The following is a 26,643-nucleotide window of genomic DNA, read 5'->3' on the forward strand; positions in this document are numbered from 1 at the left end:
TAAAACATTTTGGTTTAAGGATTTTGATAACTGAAAGTAACAGATATGCTAAAAATAGGTGTACGATGAGATTGTAAATCTAAGTGTATAATAATAGGTAACAGTAACAGTGATAACTTTAAAATAATTCAATTTAATCCATGTCAAACATGTTTAGTCACTGTAAGTAATATACTTTGAACGTAATACTTTAACTGACTACTAATTACTGGATATATGTTTAGTTGTGATCTATGCAGGTAACATGTTTTTATCAGAAGTTAATTATTATGTTACAGTATTACTTTACAAGTTACAAATAAATAGAGAATAGGGATAGTTATGAAACTATTCATACTGGTTTATTTAATACTTTGAACATACACATTAGACAAGAAAGATCAAACTATGAGAAGCAGTGTGTATACTGTTTCTTGACATGTGGATACTAAACAACTGTAGATGCATCACCTTTTAAAAGTATAAATTGTAACATACAGGGATTATTTAACTATAATAACCTTCAAGTCACCATACAAAACTTGTATTCATGTCTGTTCATGCTCATATATACAAGTAAAAAAATGTTGAAATTTTACTATTTAACTAAAGTTGCCTGTTTTATTCACTTTGTGTATGTAATGCTACCAAAACATAATCTACAAACTAAGTTATGCCATTTCACTATCATTATAGAAATGGTATTGAAAGAAAGCTTTGCAAAGCACTGTTATTGATTTTTTTTCACATGTTATAGTTTTTACAGTAGGAAGACTATTTATTAGAACAGGTACAAGTTTCAAGTACTGTTGTGATCATTCTCATATACACAAGTTCTAGTGGTACAGATGGTTTTAATATACTTATAAACTAGTAGTATTGATTGCTTAGGAGTGGTGGCAATGGAGAAAAGGAAATAAAATTAAAAACATGAACTTTGTTAGACAAACATTTCACTCATAGAGTTGTTTGTTACATTATTTTATCAAAACTATTACTGTTAAACAGACTAAATATACAGGAAGTTAAAATCATACACTATTACTGAAAATGCTCTAAAAACCATGTTTTTAAACCCATGGACAGGAATACCCTGCCTGCATCATTCATGACTGGGTGCAGTTTGGATTTGGCCTTGTTTAGGAAATTGAAAACTGCAAAGATATCTTAAGCTATGTGGAACAATGCTAGACTGGGATGGCCTTACACTTTACAGGTTTACAGGTTAAATATACCCTGGCAGGAAACTCCACTGAACAAGATTCTTATTAGCCTAATTTAAGGCATTTTAAAAGGAGTACATAAATAAAAACAGAAAAAGACTTATCCACTCAGAGATGGTATGATAATGGGAAGAATAGTGAATAGTTCGCAGTATGTAACTTGATGAGGAAGAAATGGCAGGATCAAGGAGATGGTGTGCAACAAAAGTGGAAAAAGTCATTCAGTCATGATTAGATTTGTTTTATGAAGCAGGTAAATTGTTTGTATTTTATTTAAAAACCTTGCAAAAACTTTTAAAACAGTTAAGTTTTCACAAGGCCAATTATTAAAATTAATACTTGCTTTTAAATATAATTAGTCCATAATTTAAAACACTACAGGTATTTTTTTACACCTTTAATCAAATGAGTCTAAATCTAAAAATAATGTCCCACATTTTTGTTTGTGAAACAAGCTATACATTTCCTTTTTAACATAATGTCTTATTTATATTATTGTTTTCATAGTTTTCAGCATGAGCTAACACTGGCCTCTAACTAGGAACTACTGTCATTACAACTGATTTATAACATGAAACATTAATATCCTACTGACCTTTAACCTGAAACTATGAATATCCTACAAACATTATGACTGACCTATTAGCTGAAATTACTGATATTGACCTCTGACTTTAAACTCTTGATACCCTAATGACTTTACAATTGAATTAAATTGAAACAACTGATATCCTAGACTTTACAAATGAACAAACCTTAAACTAATGGTATTCTAATGACATTATAATTAATCTAACCAAAAACTATTGATATTTTACCAATATTGTAACTAGCACCTAATCTGAAAGTACTAATATACTATTGACATTACAACTAATCTTTCACCAGAAACTAATGATATCACGACTGATCTTCTTTAACCTGAAACTGTTGATATATTACCAACTTCATGATTAATCTTTAATTTGAAACTAGTGTTAATCTGTAATTATACACATTTTAACTGGCCTTTTTTCTGAAAATACTGATATTCTATGAACAGCAAGAGTGACCTCTGAAGAAGAATTAATGTTTTCATACTCACAGTGCATTTAGGTTGGGAAGTGAATTAAGTAAATTATAAGTTAATGAAAAATATACTTCATTAAATTTATATATATACCAAAAGCATTTAATAAAAATACTGTTTTATACAGCACTTTGTAACATGAAATCTAAGTACTTTTATTGAAAGATTCACCCAACAAGGCAGCACAGTGGATTTAGGTAAAAAATTGATAGTTTATTATTAAAACTACTTGAAGAAAAACAATACACAGAAGTAAAATTATCTCAATATTCTGGTGTTTCTGAAAGACATCACTCTTGTGTCTGAGTAGAGCAATCTGAAATAATCACAAAAACATAACCTTTTAAAATTAAACACTAAAGTATTTGTGTTAACACAACATTTCATTCAGCTCTGCTAAAGGACACTAAGCCAATAATTAAAATGTAATAAACACAGTGTCACCACACACTGTTCTACACATTGACTGAAACAGCCACAAATGTTCACATTTAATAAATGAAAAATAAAAGTATCTGAGAGTATTTCTTACCAAGTCAGTTGGTGACCACTTGCTTCATTTGTTTGTGAATTTTGAACAAAATTAATCAAATGTTACCTGTGCTGGGCATCTCTAATTTAGAGGAAGTAAACTAGAGAGATGGTAACTTTTGTTTGAAATTAAACAAAGTAATAATTTGGGCTGTCTCTGCTCTGCCAACCACAGGTATCAAAACTCAGATTCTAGCATTTTAAGTTCACAGATACACCCTTGTGCAAATTAATTGAAACAAGATGAAAAATTACGATTTTTTTCAATGTTTTGCATTTTGTTTCTGAGAATCCAAAAATTACTCACAAATTAATTCATGATATGACCACCTTTTTTTTTTCAGAAGATCATTAAACTGCTTTGGCATCAAGTCCACGAGTTGACTGCAATCTTTACTAATTTTTGGATTGCGGTACCAAACCTCAATTATGGCCTCAATTAGCTTATTTTTCGTAGTACAGTCTTTTCCCCGAGGTCTTTCTTTACAAATCGCTCAAAGATTTTCAATGGAATTTAAGTCTGGAGTGTTTCCAGGCCAGTCCAGAACCTTTATTCGTGTTGTAGCCATAAAATTCTTCACAAGTTTCGATGTGTGGCACAGAGTCAGATCTTGCTGAAAAATACCAGATCTATCTGGAAACCTCTTTTTCAATTTTGAAACGACTTTTCTGCAAAACTTCAATGTACTGTGGTACTCGCATTATACTTTCTATGATATGTAAGCCTCCGATGCCATAGTAGCTGAAAAAGCCCCAAAACATCTTCTTCAAGTGATGTTTTATGAACTGATTGATGGGAGATTCTCAAAGTTTCTCACCTGGAGATCTGCAAACATGCAGATTTCTTTGACCCTGTATGAAAAAATGAGTCTCATCACTGAATAACACCTTCCTCCATTGTTCTTGCATCCAGTTCTTGTATTTCAGACTCCATTGATACCATTTTTTCTTCATTGAGTTGGTAAGAAGTTGTTTTTTGACTGGTCTCCTTGTCATTCTAACGCAATTTTGAATGACTTAAAATTTCGTCATATATCCCTAAAATTAATCGACCCTAATGCAAAACACAGCTAATGACGCCGTCTGTGTGAAAAAATGACTATTAAAGGAAATCTGCAGGTCCAGCGAGCCTACACCAGCCACCATGCTGAAAATATTGTTAAATGACCATTTGTTTCAATTAATTTGCACAAAGGTGTATACCACTGTGCCACTGGGAAGTGAGAAAGCAGATAGTCAATACAGTCCACTGCCAACTCTTGAGCTACACTTTTACCAATGAAAAACGGGATTGACCATCACATTATAATACCTCCATCATTGATGACAGAAAGTTGAATCAGAAGAAGGCAAGACAAGTGCTCAATATAGGTTTGTAATACCAACATTTTTGAGATTTTAAGAGAATATCCTCAATATTGTTTTGTATTGCCAACATTTCTGGTATTCTAAGAGAATATCTTCAGCACTGTTTTGTGCTGCCAACATTTCTGAGGTTTTAAAGGACATCCTCAATATTGTTTCATATTGCAAACATTTCTGAAATTTTAAGAGTATATCTTTGGCATTGTTTTGCCTGCTACTTCAGTGGTTGTCAAATAAAGGAGGAGGCAAAAGGCATAAACTTCTAGCATTTGTAAACATCACTGAAGTGTTAAAATATTGGTACAGCACCTGTCAATTATAATAAACTATTTTTATATGGCTGCTGATTAGACTGTACTTGTCTGGAATGAAGGAACTGAGTATGCTAACTGCTTCAGTTAGGTGCTATTTCTGAAAAGAACCCTATCAGACAGAATCTTACAGTAAGATGTTTAATTATTTTTTACAGTAAGTGTCCTGTAAAATGCCTGTGAAGTAATCCAGACTTTTCATTCATCAAACAGTTATTATATAATAATGGTACAGAATAGTTCTTCAAAAGTAAATGCATGTTTAAATGCATATTTTCAAAAATATTCCATGCAACAATTATATTTTAAGTTACAAGTTTGTATATAAAGATGATCATAATTGTGATTAAAAAAATATTCATGACTTCACACTTGACCAAATTGATGCCAAAACAAAAGTAAGTGAAAAAGGAACTAAGTATAATCAAGAAAAATAACTTCAACTATAAGAGAAACAATCAATTGGACATAACATGTATAAACCATATTGGTTTTTCCATAAACCAAAAAATACTTGTCAGAAACATTTTCGAAAGCTAACTGACTGGTAAAGATAGAAACTGCTGTACAGTTTGATGCAGATAAAATTAGTATCTTTTGAGATTCACTGACCAGCAAGTAAATTGAGGTAACTGGCTGAAGGATCCACCCATTTCACTTTCACAAATGCAAAACATGTCAAAGCATAATATTACAAATGGAGTGGTACTAGTGGTTTAGGATTAACTTTCTTACATCAGGCTCAGTCAAGCTCAACAAACCTGTGACTCCTAATGAACTTTAGTTTCCATTCTATAATTTACTGTACCTTCACAAAGTATCATAAATTTTCAATAACTGTTGCAAGTCTTTTGTTGACAAAATTTTTTGACCATGAGATTAAAATTTGAACTGAATGCTAAAGAGACAATTTTCTGAATGGAAAATAACACAATATTGCATTTTATTGTATTTTTATTGGTTATAAATAACATAGTATAAAATGTCAGAAAGAACTACTATCAATTTGTTAAAGAGAAGATGTGGCAGGTGGGCATGGCAAGAAGATTCTGATTTTATAGTTTGTGGCTCTGTAACCAAATAACATAGAAAGCTATAAAAACTATGCTTTGCCTGACTAATAATAATATTATACTACGTAATTTATGTTAAATTACCTAACTTCTCAGAAGGACTGCATACTTACACAATACCATAAAATGCTTACACAGCCAGCATGATTCCCCCATTCTGCAGCAACAAATGTAACACTACAGTTTTCATGCAGATGGTGCCCCTCTGGTTATTAGTAAACACATGAAACACATTTTGGAAGAGTACTTACACAGACTAAATCATTCACACATCACTTTCTATGTCAATGGCTACCTCATTTACCAGACCTAATATGAGTTTTGAGAGTGTCTTTAAGTCAGAAGCTTCACACAGTTAAAGATATTAAAGATGCAATTGTCTGGGAAGTAGTCAGCATACCAGATGAAATGTGCATTGTTGAAAAGAACTAATACACTCTGGATGTTGGAGGAGTTGCATGTTGAACAGTTACTGTGATTGATCATGCATCATGATATAGTGGCACCATGTAACATCTGTGGTACTTCTATCTCCACAGTTCCCTTACCCTGTGCAATTTTACCTTACTATGCCATACCATTTCTGAGATACAATTTGCTGAAGTGTATCTCAGAACACCTGGTATGGGTATTAACATGTTTATTGATAAGCTAAGAACAACGTTTCAACCTGGTTAACAGAGAGAGTTTGCAACTGACCATTGCTGGACATTTGGCTTAGAAACAAGAGTATAAACAAATATAAGATTGTAAGGGGGCATTGCAGTTGGATGTTACTTTATTCCTATACTAATTAATAACCTATTCCTTTATATTGGTTTAATTATGGCATTAGTTCTTGTATAAGTAGGGCTTCTTTAATCTTGCATCTGTTTACAAGTAAACAAAGAACCTCTACTCCCTTCTAGTTCCTAAGAATTTTAAAGAGAATGCACCTGTCCCTGAAGAGAAAAAGATTTATATTGATCAACTGTGTTTTTTATAATTAACGCCATACAAGTGGAGAAGAAAATAGCATTAACTTTTTTAAGCATGAAAATAATCTGTAAATTTGCTATACATTACTCAAAACCAAAGTTAGAAGCCAATATTAATAAAAGTACTTACCTCTTCGTGGAAAGCTTTCATCTTGTCTTCTAAGAACCTGTCTGCTGTGTCTTCCAACCAAGATCCAAAATTAACACATTTGAACCTGGGAAACAATGAACAAATATTTTGAATTTATTTTTTCTTTATATATCTGCAGGCTTTTTCATCTGAGAAAGAGACAATTGAAATTTCAAGGAGTAATGAACTGCCTTAGTCAGCTCTATCTTAGAAGACAATATAGATGAATCAAGCAGTCAAGGCAGGATAAAATTATGTATAGAGAGTTTACAGATATATACTTCCTCACAATGCAATGAAACTTTACAACACATCTTGACTGATAAAATTATTAAATTTGTAATTAATGAAAATGAACTGGGAGCTATACACAGCAGAATATTTGAATAGTGACTGTACTAATGAGATTAAACAGGTATATGCTGCTAATTTTACTATTTATCATAAAAGTTTCATGGATGTATACTAGCAGAAACTAAACCTATTTGAAAAACTACAGTATTATTGTATCTTCCATTTACTTATGTTTCAAAATATTTTGGGGAGAACTCTTTTCCCAAATGCTATTTACTTGTGCTGCTTTTGGTTCCTTTTCTTCAACTTCTACAGCTACCAGAATAAATATATCTGTGGGTCCACAGTGTGATCCTAGTTTTATGTAAAGTAATAAAAACCATTACTTGTGAAAAACAACAACCAATAAAATACCTATATGTACATCTACAGGAATATACAAATCACCATAAATATATCTAGGTTAGTCATGTCTGCAGTTTCTTGGTATCACCTCACCACTAACACAATGTAGTTGTTCATTATGTTTGATAGATAGATAACCTTCATAAATTATACAAATCTATAACAATGTTGACTACATAATAAACAACATTATTACACTATATCCTGTATAAATGAAAAAAGGTATTAAAACTTCCATACAGATAAAATGAAAGGTTGCAACACAGCAAAAATGAGCACAAAGTAGTTGAAGAGAAATAATTGACAAGGAGAAACAACCCTCCCGAGGTACTGAAGTCTTGAGAAGAAAGGAATAATTTGGTTAAATGAAAAGATACATAGGGTAGTGAAGAGTACATGAAACATCAAAAGCAAACAAATGCAAATGTCGATGCCCACAGGCTTATAGAAAAAGGAAATATGGTTTAAGGGACAGAAGGAAAGTGGTTCAAGCAGAAGTAAAGAAAAAATGCATTAGCTTGGTAAGAACAGGAGAAGGAAAACTTCTGTACTTAGAAATGAAAGGTTTTGGATAAGGCCACCAAATATCTGGAAAGGCCCAGGTGAGAAGTTCTGCAGCATGATCTATAGTTGGCTTGTCAGCAGAAAACCCACTTTTAATAGACCAATAGTAAAAAATTTTGCACTTGCATTGGTATACTTCTATGGAAGATGGTTGTATGGAACAAGCTAACAAGGAAGCAACTTGATGCGTAAAACCAAATCATAACAAAAGCTTGGCGTGAAAAAGTAGTATATGTAGGCTGTAGAATATGGGATCAAGACTGATGAAGAAGGGAGGAGGAAAGTAGAAGAGTGTCAGAATGGGATAGGAGTAGTCATTATAACCTTTGAAAACAAGGTTGAACTGGCCAGTAGGAAGTAGTCAGGAGGATCTGACAATGAATGGAGTGGACAAGAGAACTCACTTAATGAGGCAACTGGATGGTTGTGTGGCCAATCTTGGCTGAAGCCATCGACTCCCAAAGCCTGTGGATGGAATACTGGTGACCAAATGATGAGCAACTTGGTACTGAGACCCATGACGAACGCATCCACTTAGAAACAACCCTACCGATCACAAAGGCCCTGCAAATGAGAGTATCAAATGTCCACTTTGACAAATAGATCCAGTCAGAGTACACAACTAAACTGAAAGCACCAGGCACATGACATGCTATGAGGTGAATGTGATGTGGATTGGCCCAGTATAACAGATCCAATGTCTAAAAAGATATTTGGTTAATATGTGCCACCACCAGAGAATTGTCCAAATGAACAATCATCAGGCAATGGAAGACAAGAAAGAGAAACTGATGCAATGCATAATGTGTGGCTAGAAGTTCAAGAACATTGGTATGCAATACGGTTTCATCCACAGGGTAATGGCCCAAAGCTAATGGCAAACTATTTTGATTGCTCACTGCAAAATCAATGCTCAAACTGCTTCTGATAGATGCTAGCTGGTCATGGAAGAAAACGAAAACAAGAACAAACAGGAGATGGGGAAAATGAATAAGATGCCAGTGAGAAAAGTACTCGACAAGCCAAGCAACCACTGAACCCAAACAGACAAGGTAGTCACTGGTACTGGTGGAGATGGGAGAAGTAGGTCATTGAGGAAACCAATGAGACGTATCCCTGATTATAAGATTATTAAAGAACAATTTAGGTCAAGATGATTTCCCAGGCTGTGAAGGAGAAGAAATGGCACACTCTGGAGGTTGGAAAAGAAGATCAAAGTCCTCTTCTTTCTGCATAGATTCAGCCAACTTAGGAGGAACCTGGACAATATCTGGGGACAAAGGTTGACCCATGTAGCATTCGATCTCTTGATGAATAAAAGCAGATAAATCCACCATCAGGTCAAAAGCAATGCTGGTGTGATTCCCAAAGTGGTAACATGAACTTCTGAGTTCACTGCACAAGAAATTCAACTGGAAAAATATAGTTACAAGAATGAACTGATAAATATTATCATTGGTGAAATGAATGAAAATAAAGACAGAAAGTGATCACTTTATGTTTAAGAAACTTATTTATCATATTGGAAGCACTAACCACACAGTAGGGTGCAAATGAATTCAAACAGTGTCAAATGAGAAGTGATGGTTTGATAGTGGATTGTAGAGGGAGTCAAGTAACGTGAGCATTTCATGCTACTATTGCTTCAGAGGTGACACATGATAATTTACACGAGAAATATGATGGGATATTGTAATTTAAACAGGGAGAGGAGTGGAAGGCTTGTGGTATGCATAAAGTTTGTACACAGAGGGCAGAGCATTGAATAAGAAAAGTTTATCTTGTGAGAGAAGATATATACTGTATCAGAATTTGTTTTCTTACTTTGTATCCAATAAACAAATTTTAACACACCAAATGAACTAAAACTTATTAGTGAATTACATATTCCCCTATGTTATACCAAAAGAGCAAATAATATGAAATAGAAAAAAAAACATTAAAAGACCCAATAAATTAATACTTACCTTTTTTCCACTTTGTTTGCTATTTGACTGAATTACAGAATAGTCTAGGGTACACTATGTAAAAAAAACAAAAAAACTATTTTTTATATTTATAAGAGTGCTGGTTTGAATCAATGAACATTTTATTACATACTGAGAAGATAGCATACTTGATTTACTATTATCTTTGCAGTAAATCTATCATTATTCATTGAAACATGTCAGATACAGTTTTAAATAATTGGAAATTGTAATCCATATAATTAATATGCATTATCTCATTAAATAACACCTTTAGAGCTGTATTTAATTAGAAAATTTTACAATTCATTTATACACAAACACTTACATAAATACATACTGCAGTGACACAGTTTTATTTATACAACTTCAATCAATAATTTACAAATTGATTTGCAGGTATATATACAGTATAATAATACACAACTTTGATGTCACTTCAGCAAAGTTCAAATAAAAAATATGAACTTCCCTAAATGAAATACATATGGTTTAATTATATAAGTCGATGCTTCTGTTAGTCTGTCAAGCTTAATTATAAATACAAACAATATATTTCAACATGTCATTTAAATACACATTTTGTGCTGCTATTATTAACAGCTTACATCATGAAAATATTTTGAGTGTTTGTTTTTCTTTGGTAATTACATATTTACACACAGGAATGAAAACAGACAAAAAAGTAGAAAATAACTGCCAAAGACTTTGCATTTGAAAAACTTATTCAAAAATATAAAAAACTTTCAAAGTAAACTACACATACAGAACCACCCAGGTGGACAGGCAGCTGGTCAAGAGCTATATAATCTTTAATAGATGATTTGTTGATAAACTTAAATCTTTTTGTTATTTTAGCTGGTAGCCTGATCTTTAGAATCTTCCAAAAGGCTGAAATAATAAAATGTGTCTTCAAACATCCACTAAGTACACTCTTAGCATGACTGAGATGTGCACTAAGTCAGATTCCTAAACTAAGTCTGCTGAAATTACACTTAGAATTCACTTTCCTAACAATGTAACCACTCTTTTAGTATCCATATATTTACAATAAATAGAATCAAGTACATGTTATGGCCTATACCCATTACATTAACTTCTTTGCACATTTAGATTAACATTAATCTTACTCTAGATTCACATCACAGCTGTTAAAATTCACACCACAATAAGTAACAATCACTAGACTTTACATAGTAGCTACTTATAGATACACAACAGTATCTAATACCTGCCATGTAATGCAAAATAAATTGGTAAAAGTTCATACAGTTTTAACCAACATATTTAACCCCAACCTAAAAATAAATTTCTAATCACAAGCAAATACAAGGCATCTATAATACAAAAATAAAAAATGTAAAAATGGCCTAGCCATGACATAACCATCTATAGCAACAACAAGTTTCTCAAGTAAACTACATTTTTAGTTACATGTTTGCTGAGACAAATATGAAAAACAAAAACAAACATACCTTTAAACAACCAAGGCATTTCATAGAAATATATGTAACCTGAGAAATAAAGCAAAACAATTTGATCAGATGTTGCTTTATAAAAGGTAATAAAACTTCTCAATAAAGCATTTAATACCTTATAAAGGTTTCTTAAAATAAATTAGAAGAACATAATTAAAGTGCTGTCATAATTTTGACAAAGATACTCAAACCAATGTTTAAAAAATGGCTCATCAAAAATGCCATATGTTATACTCTTAGGAATTGTGACTTGCCTCAAAAATTATGGTCCCAATAAATTTTAGTTAAAGCAATAATGTTTAAAAAATCATTTTAAATCATTTACTTTTTCTACTCTTAATTATCAAGTTGTTGCATGTGAAATGCCAGATATTTAAAGGAAAATGTGAAACTTTGTTGTTCAATTTATTTAATCAAAATAAGCTTCTTCTTTTTCTACCAATGAGATGCAAGTTTATAAATGCCACCTTCAAAGAACTGGATGTCCTTTAATGCGATAAAATCTTTGAAGGCAGTTTCAACAGACTTTTGGTTTTCAAAGTTTATCCTTTAAAAAATGTCCAAATGTTTAAAAAATAAGTGATAATCTCTCATGGAATGACCTGTTGAATATAGTAAATGATTTAAAATTTCATTCTGAAGTTTATTTAGCTTTTCGACAGTGATGCATGAGACATGAAGTTAAGCATTGTCATGAAGCAGTATGAGTCCACTAAAATTAACTATTGTTGGATATTTTTATGGCAACTACTGATGCATAATTTCCAGTTCACAACAATATTTCTCTGCTGTGATTGTTTCTTGTTGGGATAATGGGTCACTCCTGATGATGACCACCAAACACTGACCATAAACGTCTAAGGGTGAAGAGCTGGTTTTGATTCTTCTTCATAGCCAAGCCACCATTCAAATTGTTGTTGATTGTCATAAAGAATCCATTTTTAATCATAGGTGACAATTCTATGGACAAACAAGTGATTTTTGTTGGGTGGAAGGAGTGAGGAGCAAATTTCAACTCATCCCATTTGATGGCTTTTCAATCAATTAGTGAAGTACCCATATATCAAGCTTTTTCATCTTATCAATTGCTTCATGATGTTGGGAAGCTGTCGAATATTTAACATTAAGGTTGCCTGCAAGTTCTCTCATGGTTTGGTAGGTGTTTGATTCAACTAAAGCCTTCAGTTCTTCCTCATTAATAGATGTATAAGGGCAGCTCCAATGCTCATTTTCAAGGCTTGTCTTACCAGAACAAAATCTCCTAAACCAATGCTGTGTGTTTGAAATGAACCAAATACTATACTATATTATTCTGACAAATTTACAATAATGCTTCTCTTTCACCCACTAAAAATTGAGTTTCAAATTTGCACATGGAAATCCAACATTTCATATCGAACAGTCTGATACTTAAGTACAGTTTGCCATAATGTTCACCATGTTAATTTCAAGTAATGCAGGAGTAAAGATATCACATTGAACATCCAAACAAAAGAGAATATTAGTTATGTACTAAAGAAATATAATAATTTTGCTGTTTCATAATCCATGGAAAGAACTGCAAATGAACTAAGTTGTTGTTGTCCTGTTTATGTTTAACATTACTTCTTAATTTTTAATTTACTAAAGCTTCTTTCTGCCAAAGCGATTTCAACAGAAAACAAAACAAAAGCAATATTATTAATTTAATGTAACGTTTTTATTTTAAGTGACAAGGATTATTACTGTTTAATTGTTAAAAATAACAAAAGAAATTGTACAAATATTCTGAAATTATGAACATTCACTGGTGACACTCATCAGACACTTGTTTTATTACTTCATACAACAAAAATATCTGGCATTAACCAATGCCTTGACAATAACTTGCAAGTTGAATTCCAATGAGTGTGTGCACTCATTATAATGCTTGACAAACGTCAATTGTCAATAATGTGACAAACACACGTACAAATTCACAGAGTACCAACATGACAGCATAGCACCCTCACTAAATCAGCACCCTAGGCACTTGTATATATTGCCTACCTTGTCACTACAGCTCTGACTTGAATTAAAGTCATATAAGTTAAGTGACAAGGATTATTACTGTTTAATTGTTAAAAATAACAAAAGAAATTGTATTCTGAAATTATAAGCATTCAGAACACTCCCTCTGTCACTGGTGACACTTATCAGACACTTGCTTTATTACTTCATAAAACAAAAATATCTGGCATTAAGCAATGCCTTGACAATAACTCAATGCATGCTATGGAAATTTAATTTTCTGGTATTTTAAAAAGCACTAAGCCTAATCTGACAACATCTATTTTGGTAAAAGAAATACAATATTCAATGACTTATATTAACTTTACAAATTACTATAGCACAAAGAACTATAATTTGTTCATGCTTACAGAAATTCTAATCTTATATTTACATGTACTTTATATAAGTAATTAAAAAAAAATTCACTCCAACACTTGGTAACTGTTGAAAATGAGAAAAATCCACTTATAATAAACAAACATTTCTTAACTTAAACAACTGGTGATTCTATATGTACAATAGTTTTATTATGTATATCAAAATTGCACTTAAAAATTGTTTTCAGTTCCAGAAATTTTACACAACTCTGAGTAGCAGTAAAAAAAATAATAGCTCAGCACCCAAATTTTACTTCAGGAATCACATAAATAACATTCATACATTTTGCAAGAGGATAAGAGTCTGAAATAGTAGTTTAAATTAATTTCTAATAAATAAATTCGTGAAAGGTGAGTCATATACTTACCCAAAGCAAAAAGAAAATAGTATTTAAATAGGGTTATTATGTACATGATCAGTTCCATATCCTGTTTTAGAAAAGAATAAAAAATCAATTACCAAACACAAATCACCATTCAAAAGTAGAAATAACTGGTTATGATAAATCACAATATTAAAATAAAATGAAAAAAAATACCAAAAAATATGCAAATTATGGACATTTAAATACATATTTCAACTAACCAGTGTGTGTGTGTTTTCTTATAGCAAAGCCATATTGGGCTATCTGCTGAGCCCACCAAGGGGAATCAAACCCCTGATTTTAGCATTGTAAATCCGAGAAATACTGCTGTACTAGCAGGGGTTTATTCAACTAACCATGTAAACCAAATGAGAATATGTCATGACCCAATAATATTCAAAAAAGAAAAACAAAGCAATCTTAGAAATAGCAAATAAAACCTTCTTCAGCTGCTACAATACCGACTACAAAAACTAAACAAAACTAATGTGTCATATAGCAATAATATTCAAAGATAGAAAAATAGAGCAAGTTGACAATTTTAGGAGAACCAATAAAACTAATACTGCTAGTACAATGTTTACTTCAATTTCTTCACTGCTCCAGTAACTGTGAAAATGTTCTCAGTTCTAATGACATTTCATTTTCTCGAAGTGCACTGAGTAAATAAGTGTACTCATGAGTTTTACAAATTTATTTTGCTTCTTTATCTCTTTGGAGTTGGTGGATCTTAAATATTCCTTTGCAAAGCAAGGAGTATATATTTGCTTATAGTAATCATATGTTTAAAGCAAACTAAATTTTATATTCTAGAAAAGAGGTGTGAACACATATCTGATTTGAATCTGTGGATTAAACTGTGCCTGAAATGGAATTAAATGTCTTTACATAGTGACACACTGTCTTGTGCAGAATCACTACATTACTAAAAAAATAGAAGCATGATAATATCAATGTTAGTATCATTAGCAAAAGCCCACTCTTTCAAAGCATTCAAATCATAGGGTCTAGAAATTTTGTATATGTTGTTCTAACATCATGAATTAATATTAGAATTCAAGTAGTACTTTACATGGAATTGTTTCTCATTAATTTCATGCTTCAGGAGTCAATTGAAAATGAAAGGATGGATATTTAAATTCTGGCTGGGAGAGGACATTTGTACAAAAATGCTTCCTCACATAAAAAACAAAAGGTGATATTAAGTGAACTTAGCATATTTGGCCACTCAGATTATAAGAAAATTTCCTGTAATTAATATTATATTTGAAAATCCTCATTCCAGTTTTATTTCTGAAAAAACAAAACATTCAATTCTGAAATTTTATTCAGATTAATTTTATTCTTTATCTATAGTGCATAAAATGAGTTTAATTTCATCTGAGAATATCTTTACTATAATAAATGTTACTCTGAATTACAATTTTACTCATGTTGTCCCATTTTTTAATTTCTTTATAATCAATCTTTACATTAATCAATTATTTTTTTATTTTAGAAATAATAATAACAAAAATAAAATTTTTAACATCATTTGTACAAAGAAGGTGAGTAGGAAGATTTATTTTTTGTTAATTATTATCATAAAATATGTAAAATGAAAACTCACCAAAAGTCAAATATAATGGCAAGTGCAATAATAAAAGTGTGAACGAGTGTGGCACTTATTTCTATAAGAAAATTAATTTAATCCACTATAAAACATGTTCTATAAACACAATTACATGAGAAACACTTCCCATACAGCCCAATTTCACTTTTTATATTATATTCACAGTACAATATAATTTTGCCAGACTAGTTTCATAAAAGTTCCTTGACCTCTGACTTAATATTATAGACACCATTAACCTTAGACATTTTTATGAAATGAAACATAGTGTGAAAATATTTTTTGTTAAAAACTAACCTGAGTGCCCAAACATATGGAACTGGCATTGTGGAAAAGAAGGAGGAAGTTGTCGCATAGTATTGATTACTATGACCCTACAACCCTAACATCTAGTGTCACTTAACAATCAAGGGTGGAGGCTCATTCTCAGTTGAGACTGTCAATGACCTTATTTGTAATAAGATGGTGCCTCAGACTCTTTTAATTGCTATATATTTAGTTCATTGGTGTTCTTTCTGATGGCTCTGTACTTGATGGCCAAAAAGTATGGGAGCAAAGCAGGTTGAAAAGCAACTGGGAAAGACCCAAAACAAAGCACGTTCAATGAAGGAGAGGAGAGACCTGATTTGCCTTCATACCAGAAATGATAATCCAGAAATCCATACTATATATTGGCTTATCAAATGAGAATTTTGTAAAAAGGAAAATCAACTAGGTAACATGAATAACTTTCAAAATATCTCCAGTGATCATAGCACAGAAAAATACATTAGTGAATGCTTTGTCACAAAAAAGCGACAACATTATCTGAATAAGGTGCTTATTTACAGCAGGGACAGAAAACATATGATGTCGGTGGAAAGTGTCACAAGACAGATCCAAGAGCAGTAAAGTGGGGTATAACAGACTGATACAAGCAAGAAAAAATCAGGCCAATGCTCAGTTGGACAAAAGAGGAAACTGGCAGTTGGGTAACAATTGTAGTGTAAGAGAAGGAAAGTATGTTTTGGAATAACTTTTTTGTAATAATCTTATTTGCATATACTTTTTTTTTTACTGAAACAGAAACCCCTATGGATAAAATGTAAACATCACCCATTATCTTTCTGTTTGCACCATTGACCTGGAATTTATAACAAATATTTACATTATTTATGTGCTTTTTTCTTTGAGATTATAAGATTTCAATTACACAACATGTTTTTATACTTAATAGACTATGAAAACCACACCATGTTTGAAAGATCAGAACCAGTACAGTCCATCAAGAGAGACATTTTCCCTCCATTGGTTTCTCTGTCCAACTTTTCTATCCAGTAAGCTACAAACTTCTTTTGGTTCAGCAGGGTGGAAGAATTTTTCTTATGAAGTTTTACCTTCATTACCACTGAAAAATAAAACAAAAAACAACAATTATTTTAAACATTTACAAAACACTGCTCCTATACTGAAGGATTTTGTTGAGACACATCTTCTGATTACTATCTATAACAGAGGCCAGTGCTGTACATAACAAGTACAATAATGTTGTGTTATCTTTACATAAAGTGTCACTTAAAACATGATACCTTCTGGTCATTATCTGGTGCTGCCTATACAACAAGTACAATAATGTTGAGTTATCTTTACATAAAGTGTCAGTTAAAACATAATACCTTCTGATCATTATCTGGTGCTGCCTATACAACAAGTACAATAATGTTGTGTTATCTTTACATAAAGTGCCAGATACATGACCCACAATCAAATATTTGGTGTCTTACCCTAAAATGATTCAAAGAAATTTGATTTTTTATAAAATTCTTCATTACAGTTTTGGAGAAGGTTACACTTTGGTATCATTAGCTTTATATTAAAAATAACAAACTAAAAATAGTTTTACTGTGTTTCCATAACCCTGTAATTTAAAAGTTCAGTATATTCCAAAATACTTCATTACATACAGTCTAAAAGTAAGTAAACAAACATAAAATGATCCCCATGACATCATGTGAAAATTGCATACTACATTCCACAGTAAATGAGATGGCAATCTGGTTATGTTATTAAACAAATTTACTTAAAACCTGGGTGCCCAAAAAAACCAACAGAGTGGATTCTACATGCGTTGAGGAGATGTGAGAAGAATAGCCCACATAAATGGTCACTACTGTTGCAGGACAGGTGCAAGTGTGTCCAAACACCATTAGATGTTATCTTTGTATCACAGACCACAATGGTGTAGCTAGACAGAAGCCACTCTTTATTACAGGCAATATCATATATTGCTATAAACCCTCATGCTTTTTGGTACACTGTAAGTTTTTTCCTATGAGTCCAGATTTGCAAAATTCTTGTGTGACTACGTATCTGGTACTTGGTCTGGTTAAATTTAATTTTATGGCAAGCAAAATATTTCTAAGATATCTAACACTTCAGATTTTGGAAAAAAATCAATAAATGTGTTCTTGCTGAATGGCAAAAAACAGTGCCATGTAAAGTGAAATCTACATACAAAGTCATTAAATCTACATGTGTTTTTGTTTTTCTAAAGCAAACATAAAACACTGCAACAATAGCTGCCAAGGTCAATGATATGTAAGAACTTAAAAATCTTACATTACAAAAATTAATCAGTATTTGTTTTTTGAAAAACATGGATTCTCATCTGATTAAATGGCATTATCAAAGTTTTCACTAGATGTATTAATTTCCATTTCTAGATTTATATGTTTGTTTATAGTTTTAATTACATAAAATACATTTGTTTCAAATCTACTTCCTCAAACTAAGCCTAAATTTTGTTCTTTATTCTAAATGTGAATTTCCAATTAACAATTTTTTTGTTCAATTCTGACGTGTAATTTGCAATGTGGAAATTTTACTCACATATTCTACACCCTGCTTTGTCACAGCTGTATGGAAGCGTAGCCCCAATAGTCCCAGTGATAAAATACTCAGCAAGGAAATTTTCCTTTCCAAGATCTACAGTAAAAATGCCATAAAAATGGTAATTATTGCATCCAAATTAAATCTGTAATTACTGTTTGGTCAAATATGCAATTATAACAACAAGCACCACTGTATTAAAACATTTTAATACAACAAAAAGAGAAGCAAGCCCTCTCGACAACAACATGAGGTGAGAAGAAATTAATTCTGAGAAAATTACCTAAAATAAGATTTTAAAAGTTGAAACACAGGTGTCACATATCCAAATCATTTTTTGTAACTAACCTTATCTCTTAGAAATTAAACGTGTTTCACTTTTAATCTTCCTATTGCTTCAACAAATATAATTGGAAAGAAAATATTTTAATCTTCCAACACTTTGTAAGTTATATTCTATTTTAGATAAAGAATCTTTCAGAATAAAGTACACCCTACTACTGAACAAAATTTTAATGAATGCACCTATAATTATTAAAAACAGCACAAATGAAGCAATCCATCAAGTCAGTAAGAAAACCATTATTAGTTTGTAAAGTAATGTGATTATTTGTAAGGAATCACGCATTCTCTTTAACCTTGTTCTGTCCTTGACTTTAAGTATTGCTGAAAAAATCCTTACTGTTTTTTACATTTTTTAAATATTCAAATAACTGTTTCAAACCTTATTTTTCTGGAAACCAGTCACACTTTTAAAAGAAAATTATTCATTCCCTTCGATCTTTTCATAGCTTGAATCAAATCACCTCTAATCTTCCTACGTGCACATATCAGAGAATACAAGTGCTTAATTCTCATATCATTGCCAATGCTTTTAAACCAGAAACCATTCTGATAAATAGCCTTTCCAAAACACTTCTTCTAAATCAATATTTTTCAACAGAACCTATAAATTAAATTAGTATCAAGAAGGTACTTGAATTATGGAGAAACAAAAATAAAGACTGGATACTGGAATTTGTAACATACTCGCCACATTTTTAATTTGGATTCACATATGAATACAGGAATGTATACTATTTTAGGTATGACATTCAGCTGAACAGTGGTTGCAACATTGTTTCTCAGCAGTCTTTATGGCAAGAAGATAACCAAAATAATACATTTCAGTGATGTTCCATAATTCAACAGACCTTAAGCATAATATGATTTCACTTGATACTGATAACAGATTTTGAACTGAAATATTCAGTGTTTGGAGTCCTAATATCATATTTATGTGCAAATATATAGTTTTTTAGTAAACAATATGAGCTTGAAGTATTAATCCTATACATGTTTTGTTATATACTTCTCCTTCCCTCAGTTCCTTCATATGGGATTAGAGTATCTTGTGATCTTCCTCCATTTAAATCTATCATTCACCACACCTTAACTCATATTAACATACATTTTCACCAGAAAAGTTCAGTACTGAAATTTGTAAATTTGTTAGAACTTGTTTAAAACAAATAAGTGTTATTACTTATAGAAAGAGTAACTTTATTGGAACCTTTCTTTGAGGGCTTTATTAGCTTTATACTTCACACACACACTATGCTACTATCAGATTAAAGTAATACCAAATGCTAATACTGAACAAACACAGTATAAGAAAACAAATTTTGAGATAAAATGTTCAACAAAGTCAAGTTTTTAACTCCTGTTTTTGTTTCAATAAGGAGATGCTGTTTCTTTCCTCTCTAGATTTTTGTCATTTCATTTCTTTGGGAATAATAACTTTATCCAAGTTAACTGCTTCAAGGAAACTTTAAACCTAGTTTTCAGAAGTAAATAATTGTATTCAAATATAAAAGGTGTTTACTTTGTCCTGTGGCAGCAATCTAATAATGTATGCTTCTTGGAAAACCTTTGTGTAAAAATTCTAATTAGATTGTAGACTATATTATGTAGGACAAACTTCCAACCCATTAAACTCCACAGACCACAATATAACAAAGGATTTTTCGTCATATGAATGAAACTGCTCATTTCCATGCACATGTTTTCACTGATGTTGAAATTAATGTCAATGACTTATAAATTAATTGGAAAAGAGAATTATTTGTGGTACAATATACAAGACACTATTCCCGAGGTTTTAGCCAAGACTTCCAAAATAATGTTGTTACTCACCTTGAAATACCTAACTGCATCCACATTCTTTACATAAGCATAAAAGATCAAGGGGCAAATATCACAATAATTGTAAATGAATTGTTTCCAATGAAGTTTGTAAAACCCCAAGACAAATCTTTCTATTTTTTAATAGTGTTACTTACTTTTACTTGAATACTGTTTTTAATATAAATATTGTTATGATTACAGCCTTATCTAAAGTGGTACTATTTTTTAAGTTCAAAAACACACATACAAAATACTTAATTACAGACCTTATTAAATTTATATTTGCTTTAAAATCATTCTACACTTGTGTTTTTCACAATGCACAGAAGAAAGAAAAAATGCTTCATTGTAACTGATTTCAAACATAAAACACTGAGTGATCTGTCAACACTTTCTCATGCAAAAAATTGGGTTTTGAAACCTGCAGTAAGCACAGCAGAGATAGTTTAACAACAAACAAACAAAAACAGCCTACTATTCTTAATTCAGAGTATTGCTAATCATTATTTTCAGGTTAGAAACCTTTACCCAAGTCTAAGTTGTAATACAAAATACCAATCAATCCTTGAATTTTCAATTATAAGACATCTTTCAACATTTTAAATCCCACTGATACTTTTTGCCATCAAGTTACATTGGTGACATTAAACTTTGAAGAGATAAAGAATGTAAAAAAATTTTGGAAAAAAGCTTTACATTTAGATTTCCTAGAAATAAAAACAAAATTACTATTCTCAAATCACTATAATGAAATATGTAGATGAATATATTTCAAAAATACAAAAGGTGTTTTTATAAATGAAAAAGCCTCTCAAGTTAACTGAAAATAAACTCAATGCCTGAAATATTTCTATCTATAAACTTAACCTTTTATATCATCTTTTTAAAGATTATTTCACTAGTTCAAGAAATATTTATAATAACCATATGTATGTAATGGTGGATACAACTCTGCATTCAACACTAAAATGTTTTATGCTCTATCTTAAAAGAACAAAACTTTAACATGAGTTATGCTAAAAGAAAAATCAATAATAATGATGTTTTAAATAACTTATGAATTGAATGTTTCCCTCTGATCATCGTGATTGGAATCTACCTTTTTTTATGCTACCCATAAATGACATAAAACCATTAAATTCAGATTCATTCCCAACTCAGTAATATTTATTGTTTCATCACATGGTTTATAACATAAACTGATCTTATACATAACATTAAAATCAATACCGATAATGTTTCAACTAATGTTATTGAATTATTAACAATAACAAGATAGTTGTTAATGATTTTAATTTATTTCTTTTGCTGTTACTACTCTTTTCATTGAAAACTCCTTTACAACTCTTTATCATTTTATTCAGTAAGATATCTCATTTACTCACAGGAATTTTTACTTAACCACTTTTGATAAAACAAAACTTCAAATTCCATGTGTTTGCTTTTACTTCTGTTAACAGTGTCATTCCACATAACTTGATTGTGTTTTTATTTTACAAATGCAAATATTATGCTAGTCTTTGCCAAAGCTGAATGACTTTTACCCTAAGTTAAATTAACTGGAAAACTAAAATTTAATGGTTAAAGCTTTCATGCTATGATAAAAAACTATGGATTACAGTTAAGTAAAAGTAACATTTCACTAAATAAGTATGTTCCCAATTCTATTACAAAAGATATGATTTTCCAGCAACAAAAACCTTTTCACTCATGAACTTGCCAACCTTGTGTCATCTTAAATGATAACAGTCAGATTTGGACATGTTACAAAGTAATTCTGTCTTCCAACCTAGTGTCATTTTCAGTTTTTATATACATATAAGAGCATGTGATCTTATTGTTTCTCATATTAGTTTAACGTAAGTTATTTATTTTACTTTCTAATGTAAGTAAATCAGAACAAGAAAGATCAACTTCTAGGTGACTTCAGAGTACTTCAGTCTATGTCCTAAAGCTTTTATACAATTTACAGTATCTTACCTAATTTTTCTTATTACATTTAGTTATATGGTTTCATTTTCTTTGATACATTTCTTTTAATTTTGTATTTAAGGAAAGAAGGGCTGTAAACATAACTGTAATTATTCAGTTAATTTACTTTTTATACCTTGTATTCTGTTTCTCTGTTATTTGTATACCAAAATTTTCATGTTTTCATGTGGTTTATTTATTCTTTTTTATTATTTTGTTACTTTTGCTACTTCTCCTTCTCTGTTAAAAGCTCAAGACCTCAGGCAATTTATAGAACAGGCGATAAAGTGAGCACAAGTGAAGAAAATTTCTATCAGAAAAAAAAAGTTACTTAGTGAAGTAATATATGAAGTTATCCGGTGTGTTAGTAAGTAGTCTTAATGGGTGATTCATATAGTGTGCTTTGCTGCTGTGTTATAACAACTGAGACACAAGAAATAATTTGTCTTGGAGGTTTGACTGTGTAAAGAATTTTTGTATATACATTTGACTTGTTTCAAATATATTATTTAAAAACAAGTGGACTGTATGCTGTACATTTGTTGTTCAAATTTATTGCCAACAAGTGACAAGCACCTACCATAAAAAATACCATCCCACATAGAAAATCCTGCCACATACAGTTAATGTGATGTTCAGGACATTATAGGTCCTTATACCCAAACCTTGTGCACCAATAATTTCATATTTCTTTACCTGTTCTTGAACAACATATTCTAACCCACAGGCAAATAACTGAAGAGACAGACTATCTTCAGTTGTTTTTGTGTTTTTCAGTTGTTAGTACACAGTTACATGTCACTCAAGGCTTGAGAGGTATGATGACAATTTTAGTACTATACATTTTATTTTGTGCACGTTTGGATTACATTTTAAGATGTGATATTTTCATTTCATTCTTTTGTGAATGTTGAAAACGTCTGTTCCTTAACACATGGAGAACGTAAGTTCTTATCCTGCATGTTTATTATTAACATGTATGTTTTGTGTATGTTTGTGCATCTATTTAATGTTCATAATTTAGACCTTAGCAGTGTAAAATAATACCAAGTTATTTAGTGATGCTCCTCTCTTTCATTGTATTTGATTCCAGTTATTCATCTTCTTACAGTTTCCAACCAACTCATGTTGATTTTGAAGTTACCTTTTCCAACCATTGGAAATATATTGCTAATAGATTCTCACACAGGTTTTCCAATTCAGTGCTGTTCTTTATATGTGACCATTTTTGTTCATCAGTGACCTTGAAATTTCCACCTAATTTCGACATGTTTCCATGTAAAATTGCTGTGTTGTTGCATTTACTTAATAAATGTTAATATTTTTCAATTAAGTCTTCTATTCATAAACCATAATAGTTTTTAAACAAAAACATAGGTTTTAGTCATCTATTGGTAACCATACATAACTCCTTTTCCTTCTTTACAATACTTACGCTTCCTTAAAAATTTACTACATTTGTTTGGAATTTCCATACCTCAATATATATCTTCATATTTTTTAAATATTCAAAGCCATTTTCTACAATATCACATACTTATTAAAATTCTTACTATACTTTTGAATTAAAGGTGTTCTTAATAAACAGAGTTTCAAGGCATTTAAATATCGCCAGTAAATTTAGAAATATGATAGCTGAAGTAAATATTCAAACTGTAGTTACATATTGCTAAAACGATGAAGCCACTGGAATACAACCATGAGGAAATATTATCACTATTTTCCCAATCATTGTCATTACCTTCTACTTTTTTCTACAAAGGGTATCTTCTATAAAGTTTAACTTATCTATTCTATTAGTCTCAAATCATAGACCTTATCAAAGTCCTTCTGAGAGTTAAAATCTGCTTTCCACAGAGAAACATCAGAATTCCCATCAAAACTTAATACATTGGTAAATAGAGGAAAAAAAAAAATTTCCATATGATTTTGAGTGTTATATGTAAAAAGGATCTTCTGTACAACAGATGATAATTCTTAAAACTTTAAATGTTTGGAAACTTATTATAATCAAATACATATACTAGACTTAACCACTTTATTAGAAACAATACCTAATCATGAATTGGACCATTATTTATTCAACTAAGACCCATGATATAACAGAAGATAATTCACGGGTAGTTCTAAGGGTTTCCCCTTTATAATAATTAATAGTATAACAATTCATGGGACAAGATAGACATAGCTTAGTAATTATGAATGTGTTTCAAGTTCATCCCACAGATGCTCAATAGGAATAAGATTTTGGGATATGTGTCAAGTCTCCATAATGTTGCTTGAACCACACATGTACAAATTAGGCAAGATGGATAAAACCACTGCCACCTCAGAAGAAGCTCTCCCTATTTCTGAATGCCTTTGTCACAAATGATATTAACTGTAACCATCAGAAGCCTTGACAGCGAAGATCACACAAGGGAAGAGGGTAAATTACTCTAATTTTCTCTAACCTGTGCCAAAGTTTATCTCTGCTCTCCAACTACTAATAAAAAAAATTTCTACAGCATATTAGTCTTTTTAGCCACCACTTTTGCATCATTTCAGAATATATGCTGACCATGTGACTATCTTACAACCATTCTAGAACAATCCTCTTTTGAGAATAGGCAAGTAAAAAACAATGGCATATCAGTGGGGAGAAATGGTGCAATATGAGGTAAGTTCGTTAATATCTGAAGTATTTCATGTACTAAAATACTTCACAGTTTAATCGTTTAACCGAACGACTAATTGTCATTTCGAAAAACCTTTAAATAATGGGAGCATTATAAAAATGACAGTCAACCATTTAACGTGAATGGCGTGTGAATAGTTAAGAATCAGAGACAGCCATAAATAGCCTTTGCTATAAATACAAATACTTACATTTCCTTATAAATATGTAGTAACTTTACGTATTCAAAACTACTAATCTTTGAACTAAGGATTATAGCGGCTGTTCTTATTATATGTATCGACGCGTTTGGAAGATATTTAGGCTTAGTGATTTATGGGATTCTTTCTTAGTTCCCAAAATAGTCACCGATGTAGCTTAACAGCGTTAATCATAGCGTAATAGTTTGTTTGTTTTGGAATTTCGCACAAAGCTACTCGAGGGCTATCTGTGCTAGCCGTCCCTAATTTAGCAGTGTAAGACTAGAGGGAAGGCAGCTAGTCATCACCACCCACCGCCAACTCTTGGGCTACTCTTTTACCAACGAATAGTGGGATTGACCGTAACATTATCACGCCCCCACGGCTGAAAGGGCGAGCATGTTTGGCGCGACGGAGATGCGAATCCGCGACACTCAGATTACGAGTCACACGCCTTAACACGCTTGGCCATGCAGTATAGAGGAAGACGTTTCGAAATAGGATTTCGCTGTCCGTTCAATTTAGTTTTAAAAAATATATAATATTTTGTGGGTTAAGCTTGACCTAGTGGTTTACATCCGGACTGTGCATCTAAAGATCTATATTTCGCGTTTCATTTCACTTAATAAAAGCGCGCCAGTAGTTATAAGAATGACAGTGAGATACCAGAATTCGAATGGAGCAGTTCAAGAGTTGACAGTTGGCGCTGCTTGTATCTTGTTTAACAGTTCAAAATTAGGGACAGCTAGCAAAAGACCTCTTATGTACCAATGTTCAAATATTTAAGTTAAAACAAAAGTTCTTTTTTGTCACATCCCTAATACTTCAGCGGACCGACGACGCTAATATCAGGGGTTCGATTTCTTGCGGTAGACAGAAGGTAGATAACGAAATATGTAGCTTTGTGCTAATTTAACAAACAAAAAACAATCGTTTTGTTACATTTCACTGTCTGCACCACATCGTTCAGAATAATTATAAACCATATTCCCAGTTACAAAATTCAAACCCAAAACAGTGTTATTACTTCC

General features: G+C 31.3%; 1 protein-coding gene across 4 annotated transcripts; it reads right to left on the reverse strand.

Annotated features, from left to right (window-relative positions):
• Positions 1–2,463: 2,463 nt before the first annotated feature.
• On the reverse strand, positions 2,464–25,882 carry LOC143226227 (motile sperm domain-containing protein 2-like). 4 transcript variants are annotated; one of them, XM_076456974.1, is made up of 10 exons: positions 25,625–25,819; positions 18,620–18,715; positions 16,984–17,138; positions 14,143–14,203; positions 11,364–11,402; positions 10,655–10,779; positions 9,889–9,942; positions 7,230–7,306; positions 6,659–6,743; positions 2,464–2,587 (listed from the first exon to the last, which is right to left on the reverse strand). In XM_076456974.1, exons 3-8 carry the CDS (start codon positions 17,131–17,133, stop codon positions 7,268–7,270), a joined length of 468 nt encoding a protein of 155 aa, XP_076313089.1. In that variant the 5' UTR covers positions 17,134–17,138; positions 18,620–18,715; positions 25,625–25,819; the 3' UTR covers positions 2,464–2,587; positions 6,659–6,743; positions 7,230–7,267. The 4 variants fall into 4 exon arrangements, with proteins under 4 accessions (XP_076313089.1, XP_076313090.1, XP_076313091.1 ...); XM_076456975.1 differs by having other exon boundaries at positions 7,180–7,306; XM_076456976.1 differs by lacking the exon at positions 18,620–18,715 and having other exon boundaries at positions 25,625–25,882.
• Between the last annotated feature and the right edge of the window lie 761 nt (positions 25,883–26,643).

The sequence above is a fragment of the Tachypleus tridentatus genome, chromosome 9, assembly GCF_004210375.1.
Source record: "Tachypleus tridentatus isolate NWPU-2018 chromosome 9, ASM421037v1, whole genome shotgun sequence".
NCBI lineage: Eukaryota > Metazoa > Arthropoda > Merostomata > Xiphosura > Limulidae > Tachypleus > Tachypleus tridentatus.

Coding starts and splice junctions, on each gene's coding strand:
- LOC143226227 (XM_076456976.1), bottom strand. CDS start 17,133: ATGAAGGTAAAACTTCATAAGAAAAATTCTTCCACCCTGCTGAACCAA. Junction 9,943..10,654: donor CTGTCCACCTGGGTGGTTCT/GTATGTGTAGTT, acceptor TTTTTTACATAG/TGTACCCTAGACTATTCTGT. Junction 7,307..9,888: donor GCAAACAAAGTGGAAAAAAG/GTAAGTATTAAT, acceptor ACATAAAACTAG/GATCACACTGTGGACCCACA.